General features: G+C 41.7%; 1 protein-coding gene across 7 annotated transcripts in view; it reads right to left on the reverse strand.

The window, feature by feature from the left end:
• Window positions 1-500: 500 nt before the first annotated feature.
• The window catches only part of LOC121552870 (ankyrin repeat and EF-hand domain-containing protein 1), a 34,125-nt gene continuing 20,493 nt past the window's right edge, over window positions 501-14,132 (reverse strand). The window contains exons 2-13 of one of the 7 annotated variants that reach the window (XM_045218427.1): window positions 13,293-13,450; window positions 12,708-12,991; window positions 12,161-12,246; window positions 7,172-7,573; window positions 6,341-6,540; window positions 5,840-5,989; window positions 4,863-4,986; window positions 3,776-4,610; window positions 3,270-3,496; window positions 2,924-3,081; window positions 2,144-2,284; window positions 501-1,518 (exon numbers count right to left, since the gene is read on the reverse strand). In XM_045218427.1, coding sequence (XP_045074362.1) covers window positions 1,363-1,518; window positions 2,144-2,284; window positions 2,924-3,081; window positions 3,270-3,496; window positions 3,776-4,610; window positions 4,863-4,986; window positions 5,840-5,989; window positions 6,341-6,540; window positions 7,172-7,523 — 2,343 coding nt within the window. In that variant the 5' untranslated portion in view covers window positions 7,524-7,573; window positions 12,161-12,246; window positions 12,708-12,991; window positions 13,293-13,450 and the 3' untranslated portion in view covers window positions 501-1,362. The other 6 variants (XM_041865952.2, XM_045218425.1, XM_045218426.1 and 3 more) reach the window with 6 other exon arrangements.

The following is a 14,132-nucleotide window of genomic DNA, read 5'->3' on the forward strand; positions in this document are numbered from 1 at the left end:
ACAAATAACGATTCGTGAAGTCCACAGTGACAATGACTGACTAGGAACAAAAACCCACAAACACAAGGTGAAAACAGACAGTTTAAATATGGCTCCCAATCAGAGACAACGAGCCAACAGCTGACACTCGTTACCTCTGATTGGGAGTCACTCAAACAAAGAAATACAACAACCTAGAACAACCCAACCAAGAAACAGAACACAAAGAAACGAACACACCCTGGCTCAACATACAGAGTCCCGGAGCCAGAGCGTGACACATGGTGTTTGCCTACGGAGCTGTGAGGGAAACGGCACCTCCTTACCTTCAGGCTCTGATCAGACCCTACACCTAAACGAGGGCACTACGTTCATCCACCTCTGGCCTGCTAGCCCCCCTACCTCTATGGAAGCACAGTTCCCGCTCAGCCCAGTCAAAGCTATTCGCTGCTCTGGCACCCCAATGGTGGAACAAGCTCCCCTACGACGCCAGGACAGCGGAGTCACTGACCACCTTCCAAAATAATGAAAGAAAAAAAATTAACTGGTGGTTTTCCCACTGCCTATCCTAAGTTGGATGCACCAATTTGTAAGTCGCTCTGGATTAGAGCGTCTGCTAAATGACTAAAATGTAAAATGTCATTGGCATTTACAGGCTTGGGGAGGTGTGTCTTAATGTGCGTGTGGTGTGTGGTGTGGTGAAGTGTGTGGTGCGGAGAGGTGTGTGTGTGTACCTGCAGAGTGAGGCCTGCTATCCAGCGTGCCTGGCAAACGGTGGTGAGAGACAGAGAGGAGACGTTGACACATGCCAACCACCAGCCCAGATCTGGATCCTCCCCAGCATATTTCACATCAATACTAGGCCTTCTATTTCAGATCCGTAGAACTGTAAAGCTGTCTGGAAGAGTGGAAGCTGTCTGGTATATAGGACAGACTCTTAGCCATGTGCTTTGTGTCTAGTGATAACAATGAGTATTCGGTAGGCATGTCAGAAGAAGACAATTTTGTACTAAATTCAAGTGGATATATTTCAATAGATACAGTAAACAACATCTATACATTATTCTTACGTCTTTACATCTACTACTCGGTGTCTCTTATTTTAGTCAATACATTTACCTGCTTTCTATGACAGTGAGGAAACAATCCTCTCAGCCAACAGTGTGCTAAGGCAAAAGGGTTGGGGTAAATTCCGTTTTCAATTCAGTCAATTCAGATAGTGAATTGAAATTCAATACATAAATTGAAAATATGACTAAATTAATTCCAATTCACTTACTGAATTGACTGAATTGAAAACTGATTTGAACCTAACTCCGTGAGGCAAAGATATTCCATCTGCAAACATAACTTCTGACTCAGTACAACCATGTCTTGTTCCCACTAGTTAGTAGCTTGAGTCAGCTTCAGAGATTTCTGCTGGATGTTCTTACTGAAGGGCATCATAAAGTCCTCAAAGTCTACCTCGTAGGAAAACCTCTCCCTCTTCTTCTGTTTCTTCTCCACCAGCTGGCTGGTGCTGGTCTGCTTGCCCCACACCTGGAACATAAAGTAGGGGGAGAACATAGAGTTGTATAGATGACTTTCACCATTTTTAAGTAGTCAACTGGGTGGGACATACTATGAGTTAAGGAAAGATCACATAATTCCATCCAGGTCATCAGGAGGGATCAGCCAATTAATTATACTGGTGAGCAAACATTCCATAACTGCAGGTGGCATTAAAATCACCAACCTTGTGTTTATTTATACCTGTTCAAACAACACACTCCAAGTGGCAGTATGAACCCTTTTAGTTTGTTTACCAATTCTTTGACATAGTAGAAGAATATTGACTACTTCAAAATGGAGATGCCTCAATGGCGCTGCCCGTGCCCTCAAAGAGGCAATAATGGGACAGACACAATGTTGCGATCTCTATACAACTCTATGAGGGAGAAACAACTAAACTGAATGCAATAAATGTAGCTCAACTCTATTCTAATATACAGGTTCAATTCCCCTCATGGACCTCCATGTACATGTCTTGCAGAAAAAAATTAACATAGTTACCAAATTATTTTGAGAGATTTTGACAGGACATTTTTGTGGACAAGCCTCAACTCGTTGTCATTTTAAATGTATTACCCGTTACATCAGCACTCCAATGGCATAGCAGTCCTACCGTTTTTGGCACATAGCTGATGTCCACTTTGTTGACTTGTCCGCTGATGATCTGAGTGCTGTGCAGGATGACGCTCTCCTTCAGGGACATCGCTTTATTCACTACCTTCTCAGATGGGGCAGGGGTCACCGGACCATGACCCTGGGGGGGACCACGACAATACAGTGATCAAGGTGACAAAGAAAACAGCAATCAAGGTTTAGGGTCAGTTCAATTAAATTCAAATTCAGTCCATTTCTGGAGATTGTATCAGCATTTTAATTCTACAACGACTGAAATGTTGCCTCATTGATTTTCAATGAGGATTTTTCAATACTTGAATTATGATTAATATCTTGACTGAATTGAAATGGAATTGAGCCCAACCCTGGAGCAACACAGAAGTAACCACAGTGACACAGCAACACAGTCACAGTCTGAGTCTGAATAGGGACTTGCATGGTGTCTCTGCCGGCTACGATGCGTGTGGTTATTGAGAACCACACCAAGGCCTTGTCAGCAGGTAATTCTACACGTCTGGACTAATTTGCTTACAAGTCACTGGGATAGAGTAACATGGGCTATCCTTTTACACTCTATGGTTTTCGGTCGCACTGAGAGGTGGGGAGCGAGGCCTATGCACAGATCAAAAAAGAATGGGTGTGTGACCACATCTTTGACGTACAGGAATATGATGATTCGTTAACAGTCTTAACTACCATCGATTGGATCAAAAATAGAAAGAAACGGTCCAATTGTTGTTAGGACAAACCAGTAGTAGAGCATGAAAAGTTATTGTACCTTTTCTTTGGCAGTTGCAGGTCTGGGCTTAGGTTGAGGTTTACCCCCTTTTCCTTTATTGTTCTCCTTGGGTTTGGGAAGAGTATCAATCTTAGCCTGGACCAAGTCCACAATCCTCAAGTCTGCATAGGCATGGGCGATGTCCAAGCAATTTTGCTCTGAAACAAAATGCACTTATTCAAATGACTGCAAAGGTCTCTGAGGCAATCGATCAACTCAAACAGTCAACCAACTTGGGTGTTTTGAGTGTTGACCTTATGTGTTATTTGGGCAGCCTACAGAGTGAGTGAGTGTTTGCTATTTACTATCCTACTGCATCATGCTATTCATGATGGTATCACAGTACCTTTCTTGTTTTCTGCGGTGACCTTTGCCCCGGCCTTGATGAGGTAGTCCACACAGCAGGGCCTGCAGCTCTCGATGGCCCTCATGAGGGGTGTGGCACCGTTGAGAGTGGGCGTGTCCACCTTGGCTCCTCTCTCCACCAGCAGCTCCATTATGTCCAGCTGTCCAGCGTGAGAAGCGTGGTGGAGGGGCGTCCAACGGAACTGGTCACATGCATTCACGTCAGCCCTGTGGTATATAAGAAACACATACGGTACAGTACTGAAATAGGCCTATTGCTATGACTGACTAAACCTTATCCCTTTACCAGTATATTCACACTGCATTATAAAGCAAAGAACAACATCGAGAAATGTATACAATCTACAAAAAGGAGAAGTGATAAGGATGAGTTGTGTTACAACCCCATTTGTGTGTGTTTATGCCTTTACATATGTTGACTAATATTGTAGGGTGTTCCATAAACTAAAACAAAATAAACTCGTCCAGGAGAGTGTTCTTCCTCACCCCAAGTTGAGGAGGAAGTGGGCCACCTCGTAGTTTCCACTGGAGCAGGCTGTCATGAGAGGGGTCTTATAGAAGCGGTCCTTCACATCCACAGGGACCCCCTGACTGAAGGCAAGGCTCAGAGACTCCAGGTCCCCCGTCTTCACACAGTCGTTGATGTTGATGTAGACCCTCTCCGGCTCATCTAGGTACCAGGCGGAGTCATCCTCGATTGGGTGGACTGGCGGGTGGTCGCGGTCGAACCGGGTGACGTCAGTACAATGCTGGTACGTCTCGATCATGTAGTGAGGCGGCCCGCCGTCGTCCCGCCGGGATATAAGCTCAGGTGGGATGGTACAAATAGGCATGGGGAGAGTGAATTTAGCCTTTTTCTTGCCCTTTTTACCTCTCTTTTCGCCTTTCTTCTTCTTGGGACCATAGGAGGCGATGGTAAATGGTTTCTGGAGGTACTTGAGGCCCTTGAAGAAGTCACTGATGTTGACTAGTCCTTCTCTCCTCTTGTCGTGGGCCACTACCACCTTATGGAGCTGGTCCAGTTCCACTGGGGCCTGGAGCTTCTGTAGCACCGATATAAACATCTCCCTAGAGACTGTCTCCGTTCCCTTGGCTTCTGATTCGTCCAAAAAGGCATTCCGGAGGGCGGCCTCGTGCTCGTGGGACCAATCGTGGAGGGTCAGGGCCCAGGGAGTGTTGGGATTGGACACCCCGGGTTTGGAGTATTTCCCGTGTATCCGCTCTGCTTTTTTGAGTTCCTTTACCACTGCCTTGTAGCCATTGTCTTTGGCAATCTGACGGGGGAGAAGACCCTCCTGGTTTTTTTGTTTGGGGTTACAACCTGGAGTTATCACACAATAAAAGATAGAAACCCTTCAGTGACTGAAGTGAAATAAAAATCATACAAGTCAAAAGCCCGCTGAAAACATTCCAAATGCTGGGAATAAAATTTATAAAATGCTTAAAATGTTTAAAACAGATGTATCCACTGAGTTTAACGTCAATGTGTTTGTTTGAGTTTAAGAAGGACTGATTCATTCCGTTTATATTAGTTACAGTATTTGTAAAAAAACATATTAGTTAAGGCCTATACCTCTCTGTGCTAGGAACCTGCAGCAATCAGTGAAGCCCCCTCGGGCAGCATAGTGCAGAGGAGTGTCCCCCTCTGATGTCATCACCCCCATGTCAGCTGAGTAAGCAGACAGCACCTGGATCACCTGCAGGAAGTCAGTACAATCATAGTAACTGATGATGCTTTTACACAAAACAACAGATGACGTATAGGGCCTGTTTCCCGGACCCAAAATAAGCCTAAATTCAAGACTTAATCTGGGTCCAGGAAACTGGGGCATGGAGTTCAGACTAGGGTTGCAAAGCTACCGGTAATTTACCAAAGTTACCAGAATCTTCCGTAATTTTGGTAATTAACAGAAAATATATGGCAATCTATCGTGACTTTGGTAATTTATACTTGAATAACCTTTTTAAAAATGATGGTTCAAGAGAAAATAGCCTAGTTAATCAAAAAAACATCTAATCAACAATGGCATTAACTCTGCAACCCAACCAACTATTGACTTGTTTCACAACTGCCACTAGTTTGACGCCAAAACATTGACAACAAATACATATTGAAATAGTAAAATAAAACTGTGTAAAAAAATATATAAAGGACATTTCATGCAGAAACCCTCATATTAAACACCAATGGTATTCACTAAGTTGATGGTTTATATTTAGGATAATGTTTTACAGCTTTGTCATTCTGTTTTTCTATATTAAAAACATATTTGAATTATTTCATATATTTGACATGTGATAAAGCCACACTGAGGGCCCGAGATAATTACAGACACCTTTAATAATCTGAAGTACCCAAAAGGCCCACTAGATGTCTAGTGATTGATTACATAAATACAGAAAGTCTCCAGTAATATACCCTCCCTTTGCAACCTTAGTACAGACATATTGTACATGTGGCCCATGTGGGAATTAAAGCCACAAGTAGACATGGGTAGCCTATACTGACAGACACCTGACGTTCAAATTAATTATTACTGTATAACCCACCTCAAAGAATCCCCCCATGGCAGCGAAGTGTGTGGCGTGGAGGTGTTTCTTGTCGAGGGTGTTGGGGTTCGCCCCCCTCAGTAGGATGGCTCTGACCAGCTCCACAGCCCCAGCCCTGGCTGCCTCCATCAACGCAGTGCGGCCTGTCACCTGGAGAGACAGGAGGATGTCACCTCTATGTGATGAGTGTGATTATCAAGACCAAATTCACACACATCAAAGTCTTAGTTACCTTATTCTATTCAACACAGGTTTCTACATTACTCAGGAGAGCCAACAATTCAGGTGAATTCAGGTAATTTCATCTCCCATAATTCAACAAGTCACAATAAGTTCAATTTTAGAAATATACAATTTGTTGAATCCAAAATGGCACACTTCTAACATTTCACCAAACTGTACCTCATAAGACTAAAGTATTGCACTAAATAGAGAATAGAGTGTCATTTCAGATTTGCCCTTTGATCTCCCCAGAACCTCCCATGTCATGTGTTATGAGACCTGATTGGATGCGTTGGGGTCGGCGCCCTGCTCCAGGATGCTGAGGCACATGGCGGAGCAGTCGGCGGCATGTTGACACGCCAGCAGGAACACGGGTGTCCCGGCGAGCGAGACGTTGTTGACATCAGCCATGCTGTGTAGCGCCACCTGCAGGCAGCGCATGTGACGCTTGGTGGGGAAGATGCAGTAGAAGAGCACACCTGGGAAAAGAGCCAAGAGCCACCAAGTGAGCTGATTGGATCGGATTACCCAGCAGGCTTTACAGACCAGGCAGAGGATCCCTTTTGATCTGTAATTAGATGTGTCCACAATCATCCCCACAAAAGAGCCAAGACTCATTGACTGTAACTGAAGACTGGACCACACTGCAATTGAGGCTATTATCATAATTGGGCTTTAAGGAGTTTTGTATGAGCGCCATTGGGTTGGGCCAATTTGAGCCGCCTGAGACACTGATCTCATCAATATGTAAACAGAGAAAGCATGCATTTTCATGAGTCAAACAGGCACGCCATTCAACAGGAGGCTACCAGACTCAACTTGAAACAGAACCCATCTCTTGGTATCAGAGCTACACACACAGTAATACATTAAGTAAGCAAACCGTGGAGTGGAAATTTAAATACAGTGGTTTGAATTGATGCCAAGTGCAAATTTCCATCTACGGGTAATAAATAAAGTCACATTCTATTCTATTCCATCCCAATCTATAAAATGGTATTATATTCTCAGTGGCTGACTATTCTACACTACACTACACTACTCTACTCTACTCAATATCTTTATCAAACACAGCATCACCTAATCTGGGGGCTGACTGGATCCTCTCACCTTTCCCCTCAGCATCCAACAGGTTCATTTCAGCATAGTTCTTAGCTAGCAGGGCCACCATGCCGTTGTGCCCCAGCTCAGCTGCTAACATGACCGGGGTGCGTCCCCTTTTGTCCTGGACGTTGGGCTGGGCGCCCTGGGCCAGCAGGAAGCTGACCATGTCTGTGTTGTTGGCCACAGCAGCCAGGTGGAGAACTCCGGTGCCCTCCTGTGGCTCTGTCAGGTTGATGAGGTCCTCCACACCCATGTCCACCATCTTCTCTATCTGGGGCTGGTCTCCCTCATGGACATACTGGAGGAGCCGGTAAATCTGCAGCACCTGCAGGCGACCCTCAGCCACTGGGGTCTTCATTATGGGTCAGTGGGCCAGTAGTGGCTCTGGTTACAGACCAGGGTCAAATACTGTATGTCAAAAGTTTAAAATACTTGAGTTTCACTTTATTTAATTTGTCTGGTACAATGTAACCAATGGTATAGTCCTCAAAATGCACATTTTAAGCCAAAGCATGCACAACTCTAGCAGAACTAAACTCCACTCTACGGTGAAGGAAGTTGATAAACTTCCTTCATAATGGTTTATAAACTTCCTTCACCATGGAGTGGAGTTTAGTCCACTAGCACAACTCAACTAATAGCCTACCTTCAACTATATGTATTTCTTTGTCCCTGTCTCCTTGAATACATTAAAACTGTAGGCCCTATTACGTTACTATCAACTCACACTCACAGCTCCTTGTGGTCATTCTGCCTCGCTGTTGTAAACTGTTTACGTTCTGTTTACGCATATCAAATCAAAAACAAGTGGGTACGTCTGGCTTGTTTACGTGTCTGGCTACCTACGTAAAATATGCATGGTTACGTAAAATATGCCTAGACCAAGCTAACGTAAACTGCAAAACAACTTTTAAAGTGTACTTTCTTACCTTAAAAAAAATCTCACATGCAGAAACTATTTCTATGCGGTTAGCTTGTTGACAAATCCAGTCATCATTGGAGCGAAATTAATGAGTAATCGACAGAATAGTTTGAAAGCTGGTTGTTTCAAAGCACAACCTGTGACTTTTGTTGGTGAGAGCAGGGGGGAGGAGAAAGAATTCCCATAGCAACGGAACGCGCGGGTAAAATCACTAGAGAGGATGGGCCTCAAGGAATAACTGCAGGCATCTTGAATGCTGGCAGGCAACGCACATTCTATTTTACTCAATGGCTATGTTCTTAAGTGGGTAGAATTACGGGTTCATTCCACTTCACTGGCATTGCAAATATCAGTTTACATGGTGTGTCAGTGACTTTGTGCTTGAGTGTCAGGAGTGGCAGTCTTAAAGAGGGTAAAAACAAAAGCCAAGGAATAAGATCAGACTGTGATAGTAAAAGAGGATGAATATTGCCTCCTCTCTTCAAAATGAAAAAGTAATCTCCAAATATTCCGAGCTGTTCAGCAGCACAGTCAAGTAGAGCTATCATATAATTCTGGACATAAGATTTCACTAGTGCAACAGTTTACAGTGAAGACAACTAAGATAATGATCAAGTGTGTAATTGTGCCTGGCCACAAACATTGACAAGTTGCCTATTGTAGCCTACTGCTAAATGATCAGAGGCTGACATTCTTATCATTATTTTCACACAACAGATTAGGTTGTCCCACGAAAGCGTGTGAAAGGAGGTGTTTCGGTAAAACGTAGGAGTATATTATGACTAATACATTTAAGTCCAGATCAATCATTGTCAGACTCTTCCCTAATGAAAAAGTACTACTGAATTAATACACAAAACCTATTCGTGCAGTAGTGACTATGTAGAGACATGTAGGGATTGTGTGGTGAATGTGTAGTTTATGCACTACTCAAGATACACAAGTAGAGTTTTGTAGTGTTTAGTAGGAAAACAGTAATTTCCCGTAGTAATCAGGTAGAGATTTTTACTTATTGATGTTGGTAATAAATAAGTAGGCCTATCACAACAGACTACACCGGAGAAGAAGACCAAACAGAAAGTAGCCTACTTTGTTGTTGTTAGCTACTGTAGCTACTGTTTTTGACAATCCCGAATGTAATCATCTTCCATTCTTCGTCATCCTGTCTTCCTTATCACCATATGTAAATGTAATGTTCCTTTATGTTTTCTGAATACCTTCTTCTTTTTACCACATAAAAAAGATTGCTAGCAAAAATGGTCTTAGCTGTTGTCATAGAGATGTATTGAGTCTAGCCTAGCTGTTTGCTAACCATATTGAAATGTAGCTATGACTACGTAGCCTTTGTTTTTGTCATGCTTGCTAATAAGTAATGTGTTTGTATACAAATGTACAGTATGTTCATATTGGTATACTTACCGATTCTACTTACCCCTTTTGACCTGTTGTCAAGGAAGACTGGAGGCCGTTGTTGGTAAGATTAAAATTGTTTTCAAATGTTTGTCTGTATTGTCTTATGTGACCTCTTAGCATATTATTGATAATGGCTTATATAATATAATATGCCATTTAGCAGACGCTTTTATCCAAAGCGACTTACAGTCACGTGTGCATACATTTTTACGTATGGGTGGTCCCGGGGATCGAACCCACTACCCTGGCGTTTCAAGCGCCATGCTCTACCAATTGAGCTACAGAGGCCCGTATAATGGTAGTCTCTTGTGCTTGTCTTTATTTTCTAAAAGGTTACATGGTGTAGAAATGTGGCTGCAACAAAAAGTTAAAAGGGAAGTTAACCCATTTTTACATGTGGCCTTATTTTCACTCTTTCTGTGCTTTTAGTTGTTTTGTTGCAAAATAATGGTTGTCACATTTTGCGGAGTCATCACTTGCCATTGACTACAATGCATTGTGAAAATGTGTCTAAAGCATGTTATAAAATACTACAAACACTCCAAACCAACTCAGAATCTCATTCTGGAAGTCTCTGCACTAAATTTGAGAAAATTTAGATAATGCTGCTTACAACAACAACAAAAAGATGCAAATATGGATTTATGGGACAGTGGATTTTTAAAAACAAAATTGAGTGGAGAGACATTATCCAGAATGAGATTCTGATGTAATATGAGTTGGTTTGGAGTGTTTTGGAGCGTTTTATAACATGCTTAGACACATTTTCATAATGCATTATTGTCTATGGCAAATGATGACTCTCTGTAACCAAACAAAATATATTTTTTAACGGTTTGGGGGGTTCAACTACAAGCACAAAAGAGTGAAAGCTGAATGAAGACAAGGCCTCAAAGGGATTAACAAAAAAGTGTAAATATGTAATTTAATGACAAAAATGTTTGTATTTTGGTTGTAATATCATTTACATATATATATTTTTTACATTTTAGTCATTTAGCAGACGCTCTTATCCAGAGCGACTTACAGTTAGTGAGTGCATACATCTTCATACTGGCCCTCCAGGCCCCTGTGGGAATTGAACCCACAACCCTAGCATTGCAAGCGCCATGCTCTACCAACTGAGCTACGCTTAGTATTTTTTGTTTTATGATATAACTACATTTAGAAACTTGAGGAAATAACGTGCACTGCTCTAGTAGTGACACAGTAGTGAAACAAGAATAATTTTGAATAGGCAAAAAGTAGTCAAATGTTTTCAATAGTAATTCAAAAGGGTTTATGTAGGAAATTAAATAGTCTCAGGAGCAATTCAGTAGTGACACAACACTACACACAGAGATGGCACTGGTAGTAGTAATTCAATAGGGATTGAGTAGACATACAGAAGTAATGTGTAGGCATTGTGTAGTAATTCAATTGAAAACTTGTAGGAATTGTGTAGATATGTGTAGGTTTTAAGTAGTAGCTACCCAAAAGCTCAGTAGTTACACAGTAGTCATTAAGGGATAATTATGCAGTGATTTGAGTAGGAAATATGTAGTGGTCACCAGTAGTGAAATGTCCCAATTTATCACTCATTACTACTTAAATTACTACATAAATCACTACTGGTTTACTACACATTTCAATAGCAATCATGTAGTAAAACCAGTAGGTTCTGTGTCGATCTTGTGTAGTAGTGATGAGTAGTAATTCAGTAGTACTTCATGAGGATTCCTCTTTTAGATTCCTCTGTGACCTCTTGACCGCTATGATTGAGAATAACAGTAAAATCTATTTTCATCATGCATTGGAGCAGAATAAGAAAGGGAAGTCGAGACTACACAGGAAGTTGTCGCTGAGTAGACTGATGCAAGGCCAACTATTCCTCTGAAAAGGTGTGGTGATGGAAGAAGTACCCTTTTTGGTATAGCTTTACTGAGAAAGTTTCTTTAAAATGAACCTTCAAGTTCTTACATTTGTACATCTTTCTCCTCGTCTCCACTTGACAATCTTGAAACTCAGAGCCAGTAAATGAAAAACAATCAAGTAATTTTACAAAACAAAAGCAAATATTTTAACATGGCACACATACGTCTCAAACAACATCATTATCTGTTGCTCAATGACCAAGCACAGGGAAGTAATTTGGCACATTGCGACTGCTTTAAACATATATCTTGCAACAGAAATGGTGAGAATTTGAATATCTGATTATTCTACTAACCTCTTTAATATATCAATATAAGATTATAGTCTTAATAGTGAATAGTCTATGGTTCAGGGTCTTGATCTAATGGTTGCATACTCAGTCTGTTGGTCTACCAGTGGGAAGGTTGACCTCAGTATAGGTAATGTCTGTTCTCTGGCCCTACACACACACACACACACACACTCTCACACACACACACACACACACACACACACACACACACACACACACACATGATATTCACAATAACATTTCCTGTGTTGACTAGCATCTGATTTTCTGAAACAGAATCTGAGGTAGAACGATCGTGAATCCTTAATAAAATACTAATTTCACACCAAAATAAAGGTTTTCTTTACTATACAACATTATAAATATCTACTAACTGTATGAAGGAAATTAGTTCAGTTCAGATAGAATAGAACCTGACTTCAGAGGGTAATTAAGAGAGTTGTAGATGACTTACGCGCCCTCCTCCTGAAGATGACAACCAGAGCTGCGGCCACACACACAGCCCCACTGACACCCAAATCACCCCCGACTGGTTAAGACCTGATGACACAGAGCACACCTGTGTCACTTGAGATCAGCCTGGCTCACAACAAGGAGGTTGAGTGAAAGAGGGACTGACACACAAATGACACCGTACATAGATGAAGCACAATGAGGTACAGTAGTGAAAGTGTTGCCTTGATGAACAGGGTTTGAATTTTACTTAGTAGATTGTTTCTTACCGTCGTTTTCCTATTTTTCGTCATTACCATAATTATCAGGTTTAATATTACATTCTTGTTCATTTTTTCCAGAGTAGCATAACAAGAATACCACAGGAGGTTGGTGGCACCTTAATTGGGGAGGACGGGCTCGTGGTAATGGCTGGAGCGGAATAAGTGGAATGGTATCAAATACATCAAACACATGGTTTCCATGTGTTTGATGCCATTACATTCGCTCCGTTACAGCCATTATTATGAGTCGTCCTCCCTCAGCAGCCCCCTGTGAAGAATACGTACCTGAGAATGTAGAGGTGAAGTCAATGGAGTTCTTCACTTTTCCCTTGTCAGTCAGCTGACACATCCACTTCCTGTTGTTGTCCTCCCTCTGGAGTGTCACAGAGTGAGGTCACAGCGAAACCCTCTGACCTGGTATCTGGAGTCTCCCTGCAGCTCACTACCTGTCATCCTCCCAGCTAAGACTAACTGCATGGTCAATGAGTGAGATACTTGTTCCAAGTCCATCAAATGTGTGCTGAGAGCAACTTAAAGTTACTGATCTGTCTCTGGTGTGGATGAGGAGACTGGGAGAGACAGAAGAAAAATACAATATTGTGGTAGTTGTACATTTATTGTGTACTACTGTATTGTATATGTTGTATAACTAAGACAACTTTTCGCTCTTGACTTTACTGTAAACAGAAAAACTCACTGGTGAGAATAGACAAATAGGTATCATTATCTGTCTCAAATGGGGTTCTGTTGTTTACTCAACAGGTGTAGAGTCCAGCATCTTCAGCTGTGACACTTTGAGTTAAAGACTTACAGATATAGAGACTGAGCCTTCACACTCAGTCTCTCAGTTCTCTGTGAGTTATGTCTCACCTCCCCCTTAGAGAAAACTGCAATAGCATTCCCAATCCCAGCTCTGGAGTAAAGCCATGTAGTTGAGGAGCAGTCTTCTGGATCAGCCGTATTGTGACAAGGTAGATGGACATCAACCCCCACATTGACATATTGAGAGAGTTTGTTTCCACTCACACCTAGAAAGTAAGACAAAGTTAATCCATGTAACACAGCATAATAATTTCTCAAATAATTTCATAAAGATTGGATCCATTATAAGTGGTAAATATTCACTGAGTGTACAAAACATTAAGAACACTTTCCTACTATTGAGTTGCACCTAGGGCTGTAGAGGTCATGACATATTGTCAGCCGTTGATTGTCAAGCAAATACCTTCTGGTCTCACAGTAATTTACCGTTAATTAACATAAACACATTTAGCATCTCCTGGCTTCCATGCATAGCCTACAAGCCACTGATGCAGACCTTTGGAACATCTACATGTTAAAAAGTCTAATAAATCCATTGAATATAGCCTACACCATCACAATAAATCCATTATTTATTTTAGACAGGTCTAAAGAAACACTATATGAAGAAAATGTAGTCTATTTCAGAAGAACAGAATAGCATACTCTGAGTGGTCCTTATGTTAGGCCCTGATTTGGCTATGCCATATAAGCATATGGCTGTGGGCTACACTAGTTATTTGCTTAGAATTCCATGGCATTATTTTATATTATTTTATAGTATGAAGAATACAATTGAACATAGCTGAATAAAATAGAAAGGATGTTTTCTCCAAACGATTTCTGAGGGAGTGCACACATGCAGCTATTCTGTGTTGAGCGGTTAACAAAGGAACAGGTCCTCCTATA

Source organism: Coregonus clupeaformis, unplaced genomic scaffold (genome assembly GCF_020615455.1).
Source record: "Coregonus clupeaformis isolate EN_2021a unplaced genomic scaffold, ASM2061545v1 scaf1573, whole genome shotgun sequence".
In the NCBI taxonomy this organism is placed as follows: Eukaryota; Metazoa; Chordata; class Actinopteri; order Salmoniformes; family Salmonidae; genus Coregonus; species Coregonus clupeaformis.